Here is a 24,238-nt window from a genome sequence, read left to right as displayed (position 1 = left end):
CTCTCTACTGACCACCAGCGGGCGACTCCTCTGGTTGTATAGAAGTCTATGCTTCATGTGTTAGAGCTGCATTCTCTCTACTGACCACCAGCGGGCGACTCCTCTGGTTGTATAGAAGTCTATGCTTCATGTGTTAGAGCTGCATTCTCTCTACTGACCACCAGCGGGCGACTCCTCTGGTTGTATAGAAGCATATGCTTCATGTGTTAAAGCTGCATTCTCTCCTGACCACCAGGGGGCGACTTGATGGGTCTCTACCAGAGCCGCACACGGCGTTTCTACGTCACTCCTCCGCACTCCATATATGGTCACTCGCTCCCGTTTGCTAGTGATGTGTCCTTTCGTGCCGAGGCTTCGATGCGCGTGTCGAGTAATCCAGGTAGATTTTGGTGAAGCGCGTATCGAGGCTTGTGTCGATGACGTATGCGGTGACGTTCGAAGCCTCTGAGCCGGCCGGACCACGTGACTGATTCAGAACATGGTTCGTGGGTTTGCCGTGCGATTTGAAATATAAGGGGCAGCGAAACTCAATGGATTTCCCCCTTCCTCTCTGTACCCAGCTTCATCTGTGTCTGTGAAAGGGTATTTTATAAAGCAGGCAAAATAGTCTCAAAAAGCCCAGCACTGTGGAAAAGTTCTTATTTTTACTTGAAAAATTGGACACATCAACATGGACTAACGGAGCTGAGGCTCGAAACACCGACCTCTGACTGAAAGTCGGATGTTCTAACCACCAACCCACAGTCACATCACAACCCTCTCCCAATTTGTTTCGTGTTTTGATTTTGACCCCGCCATTATATCATAAAGATAGACACAATATGAATAAGTTAATAATTGATTTATTGGCGTCACAAACATAATTTATTCAATTTAAAGCTTCACACACCAAAGCCATGGTGTCGTTATGGTCACTCTGCCTGTTTTACATGTATTGTCCACTTGTGGCGCAGTAGAGCAAATGAAGCCCCGTGAAGCTTCGGCCCATGAGCGAACCAATTGGATGGAAAGCTTCAAAGCTTCAGGAAGCTTCATCTCGCCATCACTACCATTCACTGCACTGGCGACGGCCAAAATGGTGAACTTGAGGCTAAAAAACAGCAGCCCACAAACCAACGGGTGATGTCACAACGGCTCCGACTACTACAGTCTGTGGCCCAAAGCCTGATGGACTGTCTCGCTCTGTGTCAAAGAGCTCTTTTTTAAAACACATCAGGGAGCCTCACTGTTGCACTAGCTGACATGTTCCTTCATTATAAAACACACACACTGTGTTTTATTCTGACTCTAGTGTATTCTGACAGCCCTAAATACTCACCGGGGGTCTCATTGATGAGACGGTGTGCAGGATCCATACTAAAGGGATCGTGTGACAAAGACAAACCGAGACTTCTAGAACTGTGCGTCGACACAGCTGCTGGCGGCATTCCCGTTGTGAGCCACAGTCCACCTGGACATGTGCACACGTCGCTCAGCCTTCGCATCCCCGCCCGCTGCACGCCCACATTCAGCCATAAATGGTGAAATGCAAAGTGCCTCATGAATATTGATGCATATAAATGAGCCTGCTGATCAAAGGTTCTCCATGGAGAACCACGCATTATGAGCAATCACACTGATTGCTTCCAAAAAAAATTAGCACGACTAATCAGTGGAATCCACCGCCATGGAACATCATGTGAAAATAGAAGTTTGATAGGTAAAGATAATTTATTTATTTTCTTTCAAGTTGTGTGACGGTGAACTGGGCCCGCGTTTGTGTTTCGGACCGTTAACGGGGATGCGGAGAAGAGCGATTGTTGTGTATTTCCACGCAGTCCTTCTGTGCAGGCGGTGGAGACGAGAGCGAGTACACCACGGTGTCTCCAGAGAGCCGAGACCATACACCCGATGATGATCCTTGCATCCGTTAATTATCATATCGATCAGCCGTCACTGGTGGGAAATGTGACGGTGAGACAATCCTGATGAAATACCAAGCGGTCTTTGATTTTCTTTTATATTTTAAAATGGAAAACATGCTAATGGTATAGTTACGGCTCAATACAAGCACAAGTACCAATAACACTTGTGGTTTGAATGTTTTACGATGTTTGATATTACTATTGTTATTGAATGCATCACAGAACAACCTGGCTACAATTCACCGCCTCACTATCTGCATCTCCGTAATGTGCAAACGTGCGCGGGTCAGAGTTTCTGTACAGGCGCGCACATTCCTGCTAAGTCTTTATTTGTTTTCATTGATCACCACTTCTGCATACGCAACGGTTATAAACGAGACATCAGCGCATCGGCTGTAGATTGATCCGCCACTGAAAATAGTCCCCAACAGACGTACTGTATCGGCCCGTTAGAGTAATGTTTGCTAAAAACTGCAGTTGCCAGATGTTTTTAGGAACCGACTGAACCTCTTTTCACGAAAGGAAAATGTGCTCTTTAGAGATGTCTTCATCATTATCATCATTGCATAATACAATATGAATATATAATGATTGCATTAATGCCTGAGTAATAAAACATAAAGTGTAATTTTTGTTCTCTGTCAATCTCACTCCCCTCTTTCTTTCTTTCTTTCCGTCTCCCTCTGCTCTCCCTCCATCGCTCCTCCCTCTCCGTGGAACTCGCTCTCCTCTTCCCACAGCTCCCTCTCCTTCAGCTGCTGTTTACACTTTGGAAGCAATGACTTTCTGCCCTCAGCAACCGAAACATTTCCCCCAGAACATGTAGTTTCTAATCTAATCTCAAACGGCACAGTCATATTACTTTTGTGCTGTACACACTGCTTTTTAAAGCCCTATCTAAATCACATTATGATTATTATTATCAGTTGACCATTTGTCTATTACTAATGTTTTCCATCATGACTTTCACACATGCTCTTTCCAACATCAACAATCCACCATATAAAAGGTTTTATAAATGTACAGATTACAGAAGGCATTGTTGATGTCTAGAGCAGAGGTCTTCAATTCAAATTCAACGAGGTCCAGTTTTCCTCAAGCAAAGGTCATCACAGACATATCTATCTGGAGCTATGACTTAATCCCATATACTGAACAGTTGTTGACCACAAACAGACGTTATACAACCGACTGTCAAATCAAATGAAGAAAGGTCAATTGAATAATATCTCAACAATGGTTATAGTCAGATTTAAAATGTAACTGGATACATTATAAGAAATACATGATCTTTCATTTCAAGTAAAACTAAAAGATATAAAATAAATTCCATAACAGAATTTCTTTTAAATGTGCATCTTAAAATAAAGGTGTGAAGTGATGTCAATCAAAAAAGACAGAATAATATATTTGTCTCATCTTCTAATAAGAGACTCTTGTGTGCATGGAGTTTATCCCAAGTTATGACAACCTCTTGCCTCAGCTCCATTCTCCTCTCTGTTGGTCAGTGAATGAATGCGTCAGGATTCTGATCATATTGGGCTCTAGGGTTTATTTTTCTGTGCCTTTATGTCAGATGTGAGTGGGTGCGTTTGCTCAAAAGAGTTATGCTTTGTCTTGTAGTGGTGCTTCACATTGTCACGGTCGCTGAACACGAGACACACTGGTTATGAACTGCCTTTGGGAAGACTGAACATACAAAAGTCAGTCCTTTCCCGGTTAAAGGCTCTGGTCTCCCCATTCCTCTTGTTGGAGAACGCTGTGTGAAAGAACTGCTCTGACTCACGTTCTCTCCCACTGTCGGCTCTCTCTCCCCCACTCTCAAATGTTCAACAGACTTTTGTGAATGAAAAGTGAAAAACTTTGAAAATGTATATATTTTTTTATATTATTCAAGCAGTGTAGAGGATATCATTATTTGCAAGCTTTTGATCCTTCTGCTACCTCTGCAGTGTGTTAGATGTCATCATCACCCATCGGCCGGGTTTCAGCTTGAAAACCAGAGAAACTTCGACAAAGAATGCTTGCATCATGGGAAACGTAGGATCCAGTGTTTTGGAGTCTGTCAATTAGATTTAGCACCTGCAGGTGGTGCATGGTGTCCCAGTAAGTGACAGTGACACTGGATGAAGAGTGGAATGAAAACTGTTAACACTTCTCAGACTGATATTGGGTCCCTGGGAACAGTAACAGTCCAACGTGCTGCAATGTTTATGACGGCATCAACCAAATTAGTCTATTAAAGAGCCTAGTCATGGAGATATTGGCCTAGAGAGACTAGTCCAGCCGTATTGTCCCGTCAGTTTGGAGACACTTCAGTTGATAAATCATTGCTGCCTCGCAAAAGCTGCAGGCATTCAGGAATTTTCCACTATTCAACCACGGACTTACTGTACCGGTACACCCAGAGCGCCATTCATCCAATACATATGACCAAATTTCTGGGATTTCTGGGATCACTCTAATAGCTAATAAATAGCATGTATAGAATGTGTGAACATAATAACAGATGGAGGACTTTGCTGCAAATGCAAACGGCAAAAGCTAAAATATCTCCGAGGGCACCAAATGGGGCCCGGTCTGATTCCGCCTCTAGCTGCACTAGAACTGCGCTTGCTGTGAAGCCTCAGTGTTTACTGGCATGCTAATGGTGAAGTCCAGCGTCACAGCTGTGTTCTGAGCACTGGGAGCGTGTGCAGTCTGCTGGAAAACAGACAGACTTGTGCACAACCTCTAAAGGTGTTAAGGTGTACAAAGAGCCCAGTCAGCCTTTCTTCAGTAATATCAGCTAAACCTGCAGATAAGTGGGCAGTGAACCGAGTAAACAGCGGTCACATGTACGGACCAGTTTTCAATTACCTTGCGGTTAACCCCGCCGAGAGGTCTCCGTCGCTGCACAGCAGCTCATCCCTCTGTTCCACTCTGCCTTCCTCACTATGGTCTGAGTCGTTTGGCTTACGACTGCCATCCATGTATTTTCAACATTCCTCAGAAAGATGAGCACCTGAGTGGGTCCATCACCCTGCGGTCCCAATCGAGTGGGACGTTTCCAGAAAAGCATTACTTTATTTTTACACACCTGTAGTCAATACACCTATCTATAATTAGCCAATCGACATTCAAAGGCACATTCATGAACATTTTAAACTATTTCTTTCCAACTCTCATTTATAAGTACTTCAAAAACCTATCCTCATACAATGGTTCATATGATATCTTTTAAAAGGTATCCCGACTTCCAACTTCCGCTCTTTCCATGCATACAAAATTAACTTCTGTCTTCAAGGGAGACCACTCAGTTAGGTTTAGGCAACTAAACTACTAGTTAGGTTTAGACAACTAAACTACTCAGTTAGGTTTAGACAACTAAACTACTAGTTAGGTTTAGACAACTAAACTACTCAGTTAGGTTTAGGCAACTAAACTACTAGTTAGGTTTAGACAACTAAACTACTCAGTTAGGTTTAATAACTAAACTACTAGTTAGGTTTAGACAACTAAACTACTCAGTTAGGTTTAGACAACTAAACTACTCAGTTAGGTTTAGACAACTAAACTACTAGTTAGGTTTAGACAACTAAACTACTCAGTTAGGTTTAGACAACTAAACTACTAGTTAGGTTTAGACAACTAAACTACTCAGTTAGGTTTAGACAACTAAACTACTAGTTAGGTTTAGACAACTAAACTACTCAGTTAGGTTTAGGCAACTAAACTACTAGTTAGGTTTAGACAACTAAACTACTCAGTTAGGTTTAATAACTAAACTACTAGTTAGGTTTAGACAACTAAACTACTCAGTTAGGTTTAGACAACTAAACTACTCAGTTAGGTTTAGACAACTAAACTACTAGTTAGGTTTAGACAACTAAACTACTCAGTTAGGTTTAGACAACTAAACTACTAGTTAGGTTTAGACAACTAAACTACTCAGTTAGGTTTAGACAACTAAACTACTAGTTAGGTTTAGACAACTAAACTACTCAGTTAGGTTTAGACAACTAAACTACTAGTTAGGTTTAGACAACTAAACTACTCAGTTAGGTTTAGACAACTAAACTACTAGTTAGGTTTAGGCAACTAAACTACTAAGTTAGGTTTAGGCAACTAAACTACTAGTTAGGTTTAGACAACTAAACTACTCAGTTAGGTTTAGACAACTAAACTACTAGTTAGGTTTAGACAACTAAACTACTCAGTTAGGTTTAGACAACTAAACTACAAGTTAGGTTTAGACAACTAAACTACTCAGTTAGGTTTAGGCAACTAAACTACTAGTTAGGTTTAGATCGTGGAAAAGATCGTGAAATATGAAGTTTGCTGTCTCTGACCCACTTGTTCTTTATTTTTCCTGGTTAATGATTAGGTGGATTATATCCACATTAATTATTTAGCTATGCACACTGTATGACAACAGTCTGTCTTTGTGTACTAGTGTTTTACATTGTTTCATCATTTTAGTTATATCTGACTCAAAAAAGTGGTGCACATGGATGTGCTCTTGAATAAACAGGATTAGAGCCTTAATCCCCTAAATAACACAACACATCTGAAGGCTTTCTTGTCACATCACTCAGTGCCAGGGACAGACAGTGTGCACATTTATAGAGACATTTCCAGGGTCGAAATGTACCTCACAGAGCACGGCGCCTGGATGAGTCAGCGGCAGTCTGTGCATCCTAAAACATTCCCTTTGCATCTCTTACTTCTTCTCCAATCCTTCGACAGACGGGAACATAACCGCGGCTCATCAGAGGGAGATATGGCACGCTGAGGCTCATTCTCTCTATTTCCCTGTCAAAATTCACATAATCACTCTAATATCTAAATGTCCTGGCTGGTTCCTGCACAGACACCTGTCAGTCATCATCGGGGGGAATCAGCTTCACAGACAGTGCACTGATTATGTCTTCCTGCAGCAGCATGGTGCGTCGTTTGGAAGAGCGTGCTGTTGTTGCTTTACTGGCCAACTAGGCGCTCGCACTAGAACAAAACAACTTGGTAATACTAACTGACTTATGCTGCATCCACACAAAAAGCATTGGGAATATTCAGTTTACTCGCTCGACAATAAAGCTGCGTTCACACCAAAAGCGTCACGAATGTTACTCGCTGAACGTTACTGAAAGGGGGCGTGGATTATCTCCGTAAAACAGTTACCGTTTCCTTCATCCACCATGGAAATAACCACTAGTTCTGCTTTATACTTGTTGTGTAAATTCCACATACGTGTACAAGATGCCAGGTAACCAGTGAGAACTCGACACCTACATGGCCAGTGTCTAAGGAATGTTGCACCTCCAACACAGAAACTTCTGAACAAAAGTACAACATTTATTTTAGAACCAGTAAAAGTTACCACAATAAGAACATGCTTTAAGATCTCAGTGATTATTAAACACTATATAATACAGGGGGGAAATCCAAAACTCTCTTTTACTAAATTACTATAAAAATAGCAACCGAATTACCAAATAATGAAATGCCCATTTTTTTAAAATAAATTCTGTCAAATTCTTCTGAGATTATGAACCTAGGAAACCTCTATGTATACTAGGATATTGACCAGCATTTAAAAATGTGTTGGAAACAACAAAAGAGTAATTCAAAAGGATTCATATATACAAAATTTACTTTTCTTACAAGTTCTTCTTAGTACAAGTGGAACAGGAAAGTACAAATGCTTGACCTTTATACTGAAATACAGCACTTGGGAACAAAAACATCATCAGCATCAACATATTTCCACCTGGTGGTGGTGTGAGAATATGTTATGATGACATATTATTGGGACTAGAGACTTATGAATCTAATACATATAAATCCCCGGAACAAATACAACCAATTACTTAAACTAGCGAGCTGCATTCACCTGAACATACTGAATAACTCCATAGTCGAACTAATTGCTCTCTTGCGCGCACAAGCACACGCACACGCACGCACACACACACACACACACACACACACACACTCATCCCTCCTCTCCCTTTGTGTCTCATTTTCCAGCCTTCAGTCGGGTGTTTAACAGAGAGCTCTGGGGACGTTTTGTGGATAATGTGGGAAGAGTAAACGCAGTAGGGAGATGATTATGAGAAGTGCTGCCTGTGAGAGTCTTTCTCTCCGTCTGCTTGTTGAGCTTCAAATGTTGTTTGTCACACAGAGTGAATATAAAAAGTGCAACTTGGCAGAAACAATACTGGAAGGAGAGAAGCAGCATGTTCAGCACATTAGTCCTACTGGAGATCGGTATTTAAACTGAAGACGTACGGAGTACTGATGTATGTATCTGCACCGAGTATCCAAAACTATGAAGTACCAAAAGTAAGCGTTGGATTTTATACTCAGGGGTTTTCAAAGTCTGACGCTCCTGTTATTAATCACTGTCTTACTTCTATTTGGCTCAAAGTTTTGGATCAATACTTCCAATAATTTGGAAACATATTGTTTTGGTATGAGTGCAGAAACCGGATTATTTTGTAGGCCTGTATGAAACCAAAGTAAAACAATGAGTACTAATAGTCTGCAGGCTCTGTAATGGAGCCACACAGTATGCTCACTTTCTTTGAGTCAACCTGTCCAATGTTTACCAATTAACAACTTGTGTCTCATTTGTTTTTTTAATCCATACACAAAGAGAAATGATTTAAGGATAATGAACAAATGTGCACACAAGCACAACCGTTAGGAATGGCAGTCTCTCCTCCTCCTCTGGTCACATAGGCACACAAGGCGGTGGCCTATTGGATACATGTGAATTAACATCTCCCTCAACTGCAGTTTGCATATACTACATTTACAGCTGCCTCTCTACTCCAGAAACAATCCCTTCCATTGTGACGACAAAGACAGACAATGCAATGTTTTTACCTCTGAATGAAGTACGCTTCTAAAATGTAATTACTGCACTTACAGTAAGTACACGACAACAGTGTACGCGTCTTTACAGACAAATCTATTCTAATGGCCAGCTTATAAAAATGCAATTAACTCACAAAAAAATATGTTGAAACTGACAGTTTGACACATATTCAAACTATTTCAAGAGAAGACAGAGGGAGCGACACACATGCAGAGGCAGAGAGGGACCAGGACTAACCTGTCTGATGGTCCGGGCCACCAGGCTCTCCAGCACCGGTCCTCGGTCTTCATGGAGGAGGTGCACTTCATCCAAGATTAGGAGACGCACAATCTGGGAGAGAGCCACGTCTCCAACACTCTTCCTGGTCACGACATCCCACTTCTCTGGAGTCGTCACCAACATCTGGAAACACAGGGAGACATGAGGAACAGGGTCATGGTGTTCCAACAGTTCAATACAACTCACGATAAAACGTTCGGGATTCAAGAAAAGAACAGGGAATTCACAACAGATAGCAGAAAAAAGAGGAACACGTGATCAAATCATGTTAATGTCAAAGTTGTCAAAACTGTTTATGTTGCATTCATTGAGTTATGGTGTCCAGGTAGACCTGGATTTACAGTGCCTCTGCTGGCTCTGGGTTCTGCATCCACATTACATGACCCACCAATGAGTACCCTGATTAAAAAGGTCCAATTGAGTCCATCCATCAATATGGATGTGCCCTTTCTCAGCGGTTGAGCTGAAAGTCAACGACCTCATAGTTATTGTTCCATAAAATTTGTCCGTTCACCTGGATTAGTTTCCAAATCTCCTTCAACTACCTGAGCACAAGTCTTCCACTAATGCACAACTAGATCAGCTCACATCGTCCAGCTTTTCAAACTGTAACAGAGCTTGAAAGATGAGAGCACACATGAGGCAGGGGGGATCCAACTGAAAGGAAACGCATCAATGCACCCTTTGTGGTCACGCGGTCTAATCTTATATGAACCTCCGAAAAAGAAGAGAAGAGCCGAGAAGAGAAGGGGAGGAAGAAGAGAAGACCCATGGGAGAACGTATGCATTCTGTAAAGATTGGTGGAAGGTCATTTTGCTGAGACCAGGATGGATAATGCAGGATAATCATCGTCCCTGAAGTACTTCTTCACAGTTTCTGTCTATGTATTAACAGTCATGAACTGAAACCAATGAGCTGCAGAGACGTTAGTGAGACAAAGAGGGAACTTTGTTCCAGTACGAGTTGACTTCTTAAAACCTGATATGTCTTACTCAGACGGGTGAAGACTCATTTCTACTTCAACTGAATTTAAAACCTCTTCAGGCCAAGCCAATTTAATGGTGAAAATTGCGGATGGTTTCGATTCAACTAAATACTGAATATCTCCTAAACCCCAAGGTCTATTTGAATCATTTAAAAAGCTATAATATACAGAAAACCCTTGTGAATATAGATAATATGTGCATATGTGTTAGTGGTATATTAGTTTATGAAAGTACACGTAACATTTTTTTTTTTTTAAAGGAAGAAAAAAAAAGAAACGTAATTTTTTAGAATCGTAACTATAATAATGAATGCTTTAAAAAATATATATATATATTTTTGAAGGTAAGTATTTTTTATAATATTTTAGTTCAGGATATTCGAGTGATCGTGTCTAACTCGGCCAACACTGAAAGTTCCCACTCCCTCCCTGGTCCCTGAACAGTCCTTGCTTCACTCTGGCCTTGTGCAGCAGGCTGAGAGGAAGCAGATGAATCTAAACAAGGCCTGATAAATCTTATTTCAGCCATAAGTAAGTCCATTTTTATTTATTTTTGCAGGACATAAATGGCAATGTTGTGCGTATCTTGGTGAAGGTTGGTTTCTCAGCGGATTTGGAGTTATTGATGGATTCAGTAGGCTCTAAGGATCCCAAAACTGTATGGTAATTAGGGCTGCAACGATTAGTCGCATATATTTCTCGTCGACGCATCGTATATAATAATTAATGTCAATCACCACGGACGCTGCGCCTGCAATGGTCGGTCGCTTGAACGGATTTATTGTTAAGTGCATGGAGAACGATATTTTCCCCGACTTCCTTAATTACCACTGCATAATACACCAACAAGCATTATGTGCTACAATGCTAAACAGGAAAGAGATCATGGATGTGGCAACGGAGATCGTCTATTCGAGCAAAAGCTCTTCAAAGACGGCTGTTCTACACACTGATGTCAGACGGCTTAGTAGAGCTCCAGAGATAAGATCATTAACTGATCTGTTGAATGAGCTTAATTTAGAGCTGCAAGGGAAAGACAAAACCATGGTTGATATGATCAACTCGGTTAATGCTTGAACTTCAATTGTCGGGTAGAATGGGCAATTTTTTTACTTTTGGACTTTGAATGTCACTTGCAGCCCAGTTATTTTGCACTTTCAGAGGCTTGATTGCTATTTTGAGTTATTTATTTGTTATGATGATGTTCAGATCTTGTTACTGAAATACATTTGAAGTTCAAATTCCAACATTTTGAAACATTTTAATTTGCTCTGGGAAATAGTCATTAGATTAGTCGATTAATCGAAAAAATAGTCGATAGATTAGTCGATTATGAAAATAAGTTAGTTGCAGCCCTAATGGTAATCATGTTTAGCTTCATGCTATCAATATAAAATGGCATATTTTCACAAGGCCCTTCGAGTCATACTTATGGTTTATGTTCATATTTATTGTGGAATAGTGTCATACACATGAACAATTGACTAATATTGACTTGCAAGGTCAGGATGTGCCGTTTATTTTGCTATATGACACTAGAGGCCCCATTTGGACTGGTAGGGCTTGGGAGATCGACGAAGAGGTTCGACGAAGGTTAAGAATGCATTTTAGCACAGACTGAGGAACTGGGCCTTGCATCTTTTACTCGGAGTTCGTTTTAAGAAGGCTTTTCTTTGTGACAAGTGTGTACAAAGGGAACACAAACACGCTCAATGTACCTGCGAGAATACTGTTGCTGGTTTAAGAGAGGATCAAAAAAGGTCACGCTACCCTTTCAGGGTTCCAACTCTTTTCTAGAGATCATTTTCCAGGACATGTTCAGGACAGATTGGATCACACCAGACACTAATATGTTGCCCTCTGTCTGCAGTCTGTGGCTGTGACTCATCCATGAGATCATCTCTTATTGTGCAGAAATTAGGACCTGAATGAAACTGAGCATACAATAATGCAAACACACCTGCGGACGACAGCACAAAACAAAAGTTTTGGTCCATTTTACCGCATTTCCACAACGGCCCATTGAAAATCATCAGGTCCATAAACTACCATTTGAAGGTTGATATGATGCTATGCATAACTTGGCTCTTTGAGTTGGCAGTGTGATCCGTTTTAAGGATCTCCGATCGATAGATTGCTGAAACATTCTCAGCTGAAGGAAAGTAGGAACATGTTCAGATCGTTTTCCAGGACAACACAAGATTTTCCAGGACATTTTACTTTTTCTCCCTATGTGTTTTAAATGACTGGAAAATTGGTCAACTGTTTGACAGGTTTTCCAAGACACGTGGGAACCCTGCCTTCTAACCAAACTAGGGACTGAAATTAGGATATGTTGGCCTTGGCTGCTCAGATTTTGACCACTTTTAATGATCCGTCTCTTGTGTGTCACCTAACTTTATGGCGGTCCAGTTATTGAACTCTCTGAATACCCTTCGAAAAGTTTTCCAAGAATAGTTTGGCACTAGCAAAAGTGTGACGTTGCCAGATGTTTACGTATACAGTCTTAGAATTCTTTACACAAGAAATATTGGGATTATTTTCGAGATGATTGTTGAGATAAATTACCCCACTGTTCCCTGCTGACTGAGCTGGATGACACGCGGTGTAAAACCCAGAGCAACACAAACACAATCCCTCCAGAATGCTCTCAGACTCACGGCTCATCAATGCCCAATTGCCCGTAGCTCCGCTCATTACAATGCAGATAGAAGCACCTAAATCATGGCAGCATAATAACAGGCGAGCAGCATCTCTCACGTCGCGTGTGCTCGCCGACATTAGTTCTACAGCGTTTACCAGATGTATGTCAATGTCAGTCTGTGATCCACTACATCCACAGGAACGGTCATACTGGATTCTATCAACAGCATACGAACTACTGTATGTTCTTGTGTTTTGGCATTCCTCTTAGACCAATTATATTCAACAGTATCAACACATCTCATCTGTATCAAATGTCAACAGAAACCGTCTCCGCACTCTGCTTAGTGCCTATAATTCTAGTGAAATTTGACTCTTTCTTTTTAAGAAAAACACGACAATGTATAATTAATGGTGTGTGAACTGTTTGGCAACCTGTCCGTGTATGTGCAAAAAATTCAAATTAAACCCTTTCTGTAAAAGCAGTTCATTAAATCCTCTCTAGTTTGCATTTAAATCAATCTATCCAGCCATTAGAGGCTGGCGCACTCACAGAAAAGGAAGCGTCGGCTCCTAATTGGAACTACTGCTTAATCTAAATGGAGGCTCTGGCAAATGGAGCACAGGCCAAAGTGCCTTCTTAATTGCCTAACAAATACACACAAGGTGCAGAGGAAGCGTGCCATTATTTGGCTGAATGGTGTTATTTAGCTCATTTATCCGTCGATCTAAGCAGGACTTAAATCAATCATCTAAATCCACTGAATCTTCACAATTCATTTGAGATGGTGTTTCTTAAATGGTGACAATTTAATCAGAGAATGGGTTCATGAACCTGCTCAGAAAAACACCCAGGCATAATGTCCTGTAAGAACTGCTCTTTTCAGTCATTCATCACTAAACTAATAGTAGAACCCTGCTGACTTTATGTTGCAATAAAGAGGAAGACGAACGTTTTTACGAAATCAGGATGGTGGCTATTTTTTAAAGCATAAAATGTGCAACTTTTGAGCCCGTACACTTTAGTAAGCAATAGAAAAAACTCCCTCAAAAAAATTGTGTGAGTGAGATACTCCATCACATCCAAGCCACAAATCAAATCAGATTGACAAATCTGCATTAATGCCATGTGTTGCTGCAGCTGTAAAGGAACAGTTTAAAGATCCTATTAAATATATTACACTATATTTGACTTTGTTGTTTAATGTTGTCTCAATATGATCAAATGTGTTTTATAAGGATTATGTTGTGGATGCAATAGCCTTGTTTTGATTGTTTTTACTGTGGCTGGATGTTGTCCTCATGTCTGGAGCGTTGGACTAACGTATTTCACTGTGTGGGATAATGAAGTTGATCAGAATCTAAAACCTGAATGTCCCCATGAAAGAGAGTTTACCCTGTAGTTACAAAAGTAAACGAACCTCGGAAGTCAAATTGTCCTGGAACCCGTCAACAGTGAAATCCGTCGGCGAGCGGTGCGATGAGGTGTTCGTTCAACTTTACACAAGTTTGCAAAGCGATTATCACATTGTCATTGATTCCCTTTTCAAACAGAAACACGTGGTTTCCTACCAAGTCAAACTAAAAGGGAGGAAAAGCTGAAGTTGAAGTCGAAGGGTTCCTGATTCTTTAAATGAACCCGACGCCCCTTTTTACCTGTCTCCCGAAAATGAGAATTCCGAGATCCTGCGATCTCATTGGTCCTCAGACTCTTCTGAAAGCGCGGCACATACGGAAGTAGCCGGTCATTTACATACCCCGTTGGTCATGGTGGGACCAAGGAAAAGCTCAAAGTAGGTCATTTTTCAATTTCTGAACTGAAAAACATGTTTTTTGGACTGAATATGCTTCCTAACATATCAATGTTTGTGTTTATTGTGATTATTATTGCATCATTTCGATGCTTTAGGTCTTAATCTAAAGATGTGCAGTATGTGGGTTGATGGGAAGGCACCGAACAAAACAATTTAAAAAAACACGGGGAGCAATCAAGGAGCCATTTTTGGGGAATCTTGCTCAGACTCTTGACTTTTCATCAGATCATATTTATGCTGAAAATAAGTTGTTTCTTTAAAAGGCAAGGAGTTGTGGATTCGTTAAAGATCAAGGACAATAGGGTCTGGTCTTCATTTCGTGGTCACAGCTGTAGAACTCTAGGGTCCCCTTACTGTTAATGAGCTGCCAGGACTTTACTCACACTAAATGAAGACGAGTGGAAACACGTCGCTCTCGACAGAAGGAACAACGTCACCGTGCATCAGTCCAGTCTACGGCCGAGTACGATAATGAAGTGCTCAACGCGCCTGCGAGCTCCAGGCTCATGAGGGAAAGACAGCGGACCACACGTCCCTCCTCAGAGCTCGTGGACTCGCTCTTCTGGACTTGGTCGTAGATAAACTGTGACGTCTGATGCTGTGGACTTTACTGGTCCGGCTGTCAGGGCCATGAATCTCATTTAAATGAAGTACCTGGATTTAATGCACTTTGGACGGAGATACTTGGACACACGGCCTGTTTTATTCTGTTTGAGAGCAAAAACAAGCCAATTCAAGAGCATACATTTGTAATTTGAGAGCACAATTCCCTTTTCTTCCCTTATCACGCCTGCATATTTAAGTGGTGGCTTCTCAAACATAAAGGTAACAGGGAACACTCCCTTAGATGGCAAAATCGCCCTTTTCATGTTCCTGTAATGAGAGTAGTGGGAGGGATTAGCTTGGCATTGACAGGTCTCTTTCAGCGTGTGCATCCTTACAGTGGCTCAATGCAGCCTGACATAATGGCTGTTTTTCAGTTAATCGGTTTTGCCTTTAAACTTTGTTTTGTTCTTCAGTGATCTTCTGTTTAAACCCGGTGTTCCAAGGACAAAATGGGCTGAAACACCTCAGCAGCCATTTAAAATCCTCTGCGTGCGACTCCACTTTACACTCCTTCCTCTCGCTCCACCGTTACAGGAAACCGTCTGGCTGTGAGGCGGCGCCTTCGTGGATGTCATTAACTGATCTTTCCTCTCTGGACACTGAAGGAAGTCCCAGGATGCCACCCACCCCGCACACTGGCATCCGCGTGGCACCATCCCTTCCAAACCCTTTCTGTTTCCATGGTAACTATCGCAGCCATGAAGAGAGTAGGATGTGGGAGGAAGAGGTGGGTGGGAGGAAGATGGAGTGGGTACGTTAGAGAAAGAAAGACATTTACTAAATTGCGATATGTGAACAACTAACGGCTTGTCAAGGCAAAACGGGAATGAAAACCTTATCAATGCAGCGCGTGTGCGGTGTCCTTATGTTCAGTCCTCCTGAGAATACGGCTCACAGTTACCTAAATATGTAAATACAATGACAACTGTTCTTTTCTTCTGTTCAGTGGTTGTTGGGGTAAATAAAATAATACATTTTTAATGGATATGAAGTCACAACAGACTGGTAGAGAGGTGTAGGAATCCCAGGATTCACATGAACATGAACTCATTAGGATTCTTAGCTTCCGGCCTCTTTCTTTTTTCTGAGTTTCAACTCAAACATAATCTTCAAACATGATTCATCCTTCCAATAATCAGTGATCTAGTCAATTGCAAGAATGAACAGCTTTTCATAATTTGTAAGAGCTTGCCTGTATTTTCAAATCCGCACATTTCTTTCTGCAAAAATAAAGAAATAAAAAGGATAGGATTTGATCAATCACTGCAGCTTTCTGCTACCTCGGTTCTCTGCATCACTGCACATATCTCTGATTTGCTTTACTCGAAAGGGGTATAGTGATTCCTTGTTTAGAAACACAACCGCGCCAATCAAAGCTTTGTGGGTGGGATTAGGAATTGGACGTTACCTTCCTGAGTCAGAGAAGTCACAGAGAAATCATAAGCATGGATGTGATCAACACACTCTACCATGGTGTTGTGAATCGACTCACACGGTTGTATTCATATAGCGCCAAATCACAACAGTTATCTCCGGGAACTTTTCCTACAGAGCCGGTCCAGATATTGACACCGCCGTGAGCGAGCGCTCGGCGACAGCGGCAAGGACACAGTCCCTTCCAGCAGGCAGAAACCTGGAGGAGCACCAGGCTCTGGGTGGGCGGCCATCTGCCTCAAACAACACCCATCTCCAATCAATAGGACACATGTGAAGTTACTTGCTCCTGACATTCACTACTCTATGATCTCCAGGTTAAAGGACCTCTACGCATAGAAGGTGATAGAAAAATGTACTCGACACCGACATTTATTCTGTGCAAAGAAGGAGCAGAGTCAGAATCTACAACATGATGGACACATTGCATATCCTAAACACTCGGAGAGTTGCCTCTTAAACACATTATGATAAACAATCAACAGAAGCCCTCCTGACGTCTTTCCATAGATTGGTTTGCATCGGCCATGATCATAAGACAACAAGGATCTGCATGTTCTTTAGCCAGAGGCTTACAGATCCATGACTCTACCGAGTTAACTTGCAAAGCATGTCAGAGTTCATTTGGAAGTTAAGAGGAAAAGTTGAATCTAAAGTCGCAGGCCTTTACAAAAGTATATATGATTAATAAACAAAACGTATGATTCTGAATATAACAGTAAAACAGTATATGATTAACAGTAAATAAGTGTTTATTCCAACAGAAGGGTGTTATGGGTTAGCCCAAACCACCACACAAAATGACTGTCATACTCCGTTTAAGGTCGACATGAAGTCCACAGGCATACGTGAGATCCAGCACAAAGCACTCATTTAAAAAGGAAATGTGTCCTTCTTCCAGTACAGTACAGGAGTTTTCATTCAAACTAAATTAGGACTGGTGTGGCGACTGCGTACCAAATCCATCACACGACCACATTTACTCCTTAAGATACCAAATCACCGGTTGCCCACAAACAAGGCAATTCTTTTAAAAGTGAGAGCGGTGCAAATGAAACATGACATCACTTCCGGCAAATCGCGGGGAGAAAAATGACGATCGGTCTAAAGTGAATATTCTCCGAGTAGCTCAGCTAAAAAAAAACACAGTGAACAGTAAGTTCGTTAACACGTGAGCATGTTGTTCACTACCGAGCTCGTTATGTTTTTCCGTGACCAAACATTTAGTGAAATCTGGGTGTAAACATGAAAAAGTGAGTAAATGTAATATTTAAACTAACAATGAGAATACAAAGCATACAGTAAACCTTAAATGACACAAATGAATGAGACAATAGTTTGATTAAAAGAATAAACATTTATATAGATGCCTGTATGTATGTCTGATTATATTTTGAGCGTCTTTCTTTTAAAAGCATATTAATTATTTCAAACTCAGCGTAAATGGAAGACATGAACACATGAATATAACACATTTACATGACTTTCCCAACACTTTGGGGATTTTATATTTTTCAAGGACTTTTCCAGGCCTGGAAATAACCATTTTAAAATTCCATGACTTCTCCAGGTTTTCCATGACCGTAAGAACCCTGTCACTCATCCCAGAATCTGGCTGCTTAGCGTGGAGATGCTGTAGGTAGTAGTCTGTGCTCTTGGGGAGATATGTATGTAGCTGCAACGCCGCATGTATGAGCCATGTAGCGTGAGACATTTGAACCTTTTAGGAACTAATATCATCATAACCCACACCCCTAATTGCGGGAAGCAGTAAGCTTAACATAAAGACTCAATTCACTGCCAAATAGTTCTCCAACTGATGCTCCTCCAACTTCCTGGCTATTGACTGCTGACTTTTCTTTTTTCATGATGGAACAGATTTGTATTCCCGGTAATATTGTATTTTCACAGCTGACAGCGCACATAAACAAAAAAGAAAATTGGTAAAATGACACAACTTAATGGTTACACTTTAACATCCATTTTCTTTTTGGGAAAATAAAAAGGTATTAGCATCATTTTGGGTTGCAATAAATCACAAGACCGGTTAGAGAAAAGGGTTGGTAGACAGACTGTATTGCAGCATGCTGCAGCTTCTCACTTACTGTATGTAACTATGGAACGGTGAACGTGGTACTGCGACTATACTGTGTATACTGTGTACATGGAGCAAGGCCATGTTCATATGGAACTGGCATTTGTATTAATTTCCAGTTAACATAATCATTCCGTTGGACCCTTGAATCTCCGGGCTGACACACAGATGCTATGCTAATAACTGAAGTCACTCCTTATATTAGGGTTGTCCCGATACCACAATTAAGACTTCGATACGATACCTGCCATAAATATCACGATACTTGATACTCACGGTACCAGCATTCGATACGATAATACAAATATGATACAATACTGGTGTATTTATCTATAATAGTAGTAAATAAAACATCTGAATGGTTCCCTTTTTACCAGCTTGTTTCTGCCCAGCTTTTTGAACACATTAATATTAGTATTAGCCTCCAGCAAGATATTAATGCAGGCAGCATGACAGTGAGCGGAGCAGTGATCCGCGCTATTTTAATAAAGTATCGATACAAAAAATATGCAAAATCTGAATGTTTTTAATGCACTACCCGTGCTTTTTAGTATCGATATACCGTGCAACATTATTATAGATACAGTTCTCCTGTTTGTGGACTAGATATGTGTTTAACCATACCAATCATCAGACCAATCCTTTCCTTTCTGCCTCTTAAACATGAATCTGATTGGTCTAAAACACCGCTCTCATGCTAGCTGGTGGTCACTGTGTACGTGAGACTGCTTGTTGTGTAATGACCTCGATGAAGGCCGCAGGACGAACGTGTCAGCCCAACAGTAGATAAGCTCTTAATGCCACGACTCGTGGCATTAATACACTTGAAAAGACGCTGAAGTGAGGCCAGAAACCCCCCAAACTCCAGCAGTCACATCAAAAGGACGTGATGATGAAAGAAGTGGCGAGGACCTTGAGGAGAGGCAGGAGACAACCAAGGTTACAGTGTGTGGCATCACTCCGGCCCGTTAGATGTGGACAGCCCTCGTTCACTCAACCACTTTGTGTAAATGTACTGACACTAACAGGCAGAATGAAAGGATGAGAGAGACAGAAAGTGGCGAGGTTTAAGTGAACGAGAGATAGAGGAGTGCTGCAGAGCTGCAGTGAATCTGACTAATCATTCTCTTTGAGAAATCTCTTCACAAGACCTGATAGAAATGCAACTTTAATACACCTTCAGATTAGCTGGAATTGGCCTCATTTCATAGAAATAAACCCCACCTCCTACCACCACACACACACACACACACACACACACACACACACACACACACACACACACACACACACACACACACACACACACACACACACACACACACACACACACACACACCAAACTCCAACCTTTCTTTTTCTCTATTCACTAGTCCCACAAGGCTTATAAACTTTGGCTCTAAACTGTGCAATCTCTCAAATCCAAACTCTTTTGGATTTACCAGATATGCATGTTTTCCCAACCTTCTCCGTCTGATAGTTCAGTCTTCCAAGCTGGATGTACCTCAGAGCTGGAGGAGCCTGGCTCTCTCGAAATATGTGCTCAAAGCTTTCGTCCCCTTTCTGTGGCCTCGTTGGAATTAATCCATCCTCCTCCTATACAAAGTGAAGGACTCCTTAGGGAAGGTTGCTCGGTTGTTAATGGTGTCGTTTTGTGCCGAGTGAGTCTTGGAGGTGAGGCTTGTCACTAAAATGAGAATAGCTGGTCCACTTTAAGTGAGCCTGAGCAGTGTGTTGCTGGCTTCAGGGCCAACCCCTTTCACTCCCATCAGCAGGTGGCCAGCAGACAGGTGAACTTGACTTGAGTCTCCGGGACTTGAGGCATTTAGTCACCGACAGACGGCCTTTTAAGCTGCAGACGCAGTGCCCTGCTGAGCTAAAGGCTGCAGCGATATACGTCTCTCTCGACCCACACAAGAGATGTACTTCATTACCCGACCAACCCGTTTGATACCCCGTAGGAATAAAACTCATCGACTGGCAAATTGAACTCAACAACTGAATAAAATGATGTCTCTTTATCTCCTGAACAAAAAGGTCACATTGTTAAAGGTTGGACATTCTTAAAACTGTGTTGGCCCACATAATGGAATATTTTCTATAGGATAATTGCCCGTTTATGATCAGCAATTTACATAATAGTTAAATTGTGTTTCATAGGTTCATTTCTCATTTAAAGATGTAGAAGAACCAATCAGGCCCACAAAAAACTGCTCATAAATATTACGTTTTTGTTTGTTTGTTTTTTGCACACTCCTTTACCAAAAACAGCTGGCCACTGGGTTTTTGCAATAACTACTTAGGAGGATACCGTGCATACGTTGGGGACTATTTTCAGCCGCGGATGAATCCACATTTGGTGCTTTAGTGGGTCTTTGTGGCAACAGGAAGGTGTGTGTGGGATCAGGTCAAAATAAACTCCATCACGAGTGTTCATGGTAATAAAGGAGCATGTCACCCAGTGTGGCTCACTGATGTATTTTTAACAACAAAGGAGCTCTAAGGCTCAGAGGAAGGAGACATCTCAAGGCTGTGACACACACACACACACACACACAACTTGATAGATTCACTGAACACACACGCACTGCTCTATGCTGATGACAAAGAAAGTGGGGACATAATAGATTTGTTAACGTTTGTCGATCCGGGTGTGAGAACTCAAGAGTCACAACTCATTGTTAACATGTTGGAATATTCTCACATGCAGATAGATTGTCTCGCTGTAGAGCGCTGCTGCTGGTAAGGAAAACACATTTCCAACACTAGTAGAGGAGACAAGAAGAAAACACAGAACAGCCGGGAAAGGATCTGCAGTTAGTTTGGCTTATTTCAGCCGACACAATCCATTAAAACACGCTTTGATCTTTAAGATCGGACATCTTGAACTTCATTCCAAGCTGCACTTTGTCTACTCTTCACACGGCCCTGAATATAGTGTTCAATTATGGTCAATAGCTCTCTCAGAGCTTCATCAAAGCCTTAGTCCACTTCAACCGGGTCGTCGTGATTACGTCTGTGGTCCGTGCTGCGGTTGCAGGCGGCGAGCATCGCCGCGTCTCTTTCTGTGCGTTCTTCTCTTCTTCGGACAAGCACAGGAGAAGACGATTAGGTTGAAATCAAAAAGCTCATTTCCATTGATTTTAGTTTTGAGTCGCAATCGTGACCCACTTAAAAATAACTAAATAACTAAATGAGAGCGTGATTTGCAAAAGGTGCTGTGGCGTGTGCTCAAATTGGATCCTGCCTCATTTCAAACCTTTGATGCAAAAAAAAAAAAAAGTACCACCATGACAGACTCTCAGACTACTAAATTTTGTCTTTACTATACTGTAACCATGGTAACTACTACTAAGTGTAGACAAAAGTGCTGCTTTGAACATGGAACCTTGAGTGGTACATAAATACATCTGTAACTCTACAGAATGTAGGACAAGACGGGGCTGAAAGCTGAAATAAAGGCTGGACCGAGTCTGGTCAACGTGGGACTGTGAGAGTCTATGAGGTGATTACTCATCTAAAGTCGGATTATCCATGTCTCCAGTCTCTCCTTTGGCTTAGGTATTGAAGATGGCTCGATAACATTCCTGTTTTTCCAGTACCTGAAGTCCTCACTCCGCCCTCCTGTGTTTGCTAACGCCATCTTAAGTATTGTAATGTACACACAGACATCATTATATACATGTGCAAGTCCAAAATAAACCAACAGAAGATGCTACTGCTACCGTCTTCAGTCTACCCTGTTGCCCCTCCATTAGATGTGGAGCTTCCTCCCTCTCACTGGCTCAGAGACAGACTTGGTTCATAAGGCTGGCTCCCGCTTTGCTGCTGTCAGCCAAAAAAATTAAGGCGTCGGCTTACTTTCCGTACCTGCTGAATAATTTGAATAGGATCCCAGAGCTCACCGATGCGCTGACTCAATGACTAATAACTTCATTCAGGGTTGATAAAAGGAAACCTACATCCCACACCTAGGATACTATATATATATATATATATATATATATATATATATATATATATATATATATATATATATATATATATATATATATATATACACATAAGTCAATAAATGATCTATATATATATAGTCAATAAATTATCTATTCTGCAACTAACATGTTAATATCTAGCCTGACTCAAATCAATTGTAGCTTACAAAAGATATATCAGAGTCAGGATGTATGTCTGCCGATAAGCAACAAGAAAGTTCAGACCGGCCAGAGATGCGATTGAGGTCAAATGGTGTCACCATGATGTTGTTTGTCCATCAGAAAAGACTCAACTTTATTTTTACACTGTGAAATGTTCCACACAGTTTGAAAAAGACAAGGCCTTAGAGGACATAGCACTTTAAATACAGGACACAATAACAATGACAACAAAATATGACGAGAACGAAATAGAGAATTAAAAAGATGACCCACTGTATTGCTTCATCCGGCAAAATAAAACAGCACATCACTGTCTCATGATCCACGGCAAATGCACCAATAAGGAAGGAGCTAGTGAAGAAATGTTTGACAGCTGACCTCTGACCCCGTGTGACCCTGGACGGGTGACCCACCACCAACCAGAGCCCAACACCACAGCTAGAGAAGGAACCGCTGTGGTCTCAGAGGAAAAGCCAACAAGAGAAACAGCGTGTGCTTGTAACTTTACTTAAGCCCTTTTATACTTCCTTCATCTTGACTTTGAATTATTTAGGAATTGATTTAAGAAGAGCTGAATTTCAACTCATAGAGCACACAGAGAAGATATCTGTAAAAAGCGGAGGATTATTAGGCAGAATGAGCTAATGTGTGATCTGAGCGATGGTGGCAAAATCACTTTCAAATAACATGACATAGTGTTTATAATGGAGCCTCGAGGACACGCTTACTCAGTGTGAGCTCATCGTTTTATTTGGCTCCTTGTGAGCTCCACAGGATGAGCTTTGCTGAACAATAACTTATGTTGGAACATCTGTACAATTTGGGGGAGTGAACTTATCTACCCATTTTGTGAAAACATACTAGAATACATAGAGCGGGTTAGGTTGGAGGGTTCCTGCGTCGCCAAGACTGTGCCAATTGGGAACCAAACACAAGAGCCTATATATCAAATATGACTTGATGAAGGTATGCACATGGCCTACTGAAATCATTCAGATGCGGCCAGACTCCAAACGCAGTGGCGTGGGTGCCGGGGTTCTTCCTCGGTTCACTTCCGGATCCAAGAGAGTGGGGTTCTGAGTATTAGTTCTGCATCCAGCTGCAGAAACCATTTAGATGTCAACACATGGTGCTTGTATTATATGCCTGGTTTTTTTTATTACTTTTGCCCTGCTTCTCAGTTTGATCTGTGATCTAAAACGGGCTCACCCCAAACCCTTTTGTTTCACTTTTGAAGTGCAGCATTGGTCTATTCTGTCGATTACATGTCGGTCCATCGCTGGGAGAGGGATTCCTCCCTCGGTTGCTCTTCTTGACGTTTAGTCATTGTTCCACATTAAAATGCTTTTTTCATGGATTTTTCCTCGTCAAAACTCGAGGGTCTAAGTACAGACGGTGTTGTATGCTGTACAGATGGTAAAGCCCCTCGAGGCAAATTGTAAGAATGTTTTTAATTGG

General features: G+C 41.5%; 1 protein-coding gene across 3 annotated transcripts in view; it reads right to left on the bottom strand.

Annotated features, from left to right (window-relative positions):
• ascc3 (activating signal cointegrator 1 complex subunit 3) overlaps positions 1–24,238 on the bottom strand; it is a gene marked incomplete at its 5' end in the record, with an annotated part of 166,923 nt that overhangs the window by 75,029 nt on the left and 67,656 nt on the right. For all 3 annotated transcript variants that reach the window (XM_079228052.1, XM_079228053.1, XM_079228054.1), the window contains one exon: positions 9,004–9,168. In XM_079228052.1, the coding sequence (XP_079084178.1) occupies positions 9,004–9,168 (165 nt within the window). The remainder of the gene's footprint in view (positions 1–9,003; positions 9,169–24,238) is intronic.

The sequence above is a fragment of the Taurulus bubalis genome, assembly GCF_910589615.1.
Source record: "Taurulus bubalis genome assembly, chromosome: 12".
Lineage (NCBI taxonomy): Eukaryota > Metazoa > Chordata > Actinopteri > Perciformes > Cottidae > Taurulus > Taurulus bubalis.
Note: the sequence above shows the minus strand (reverse complement) of the source record. Positions and strands in the feature narration are given on the sequence as shown.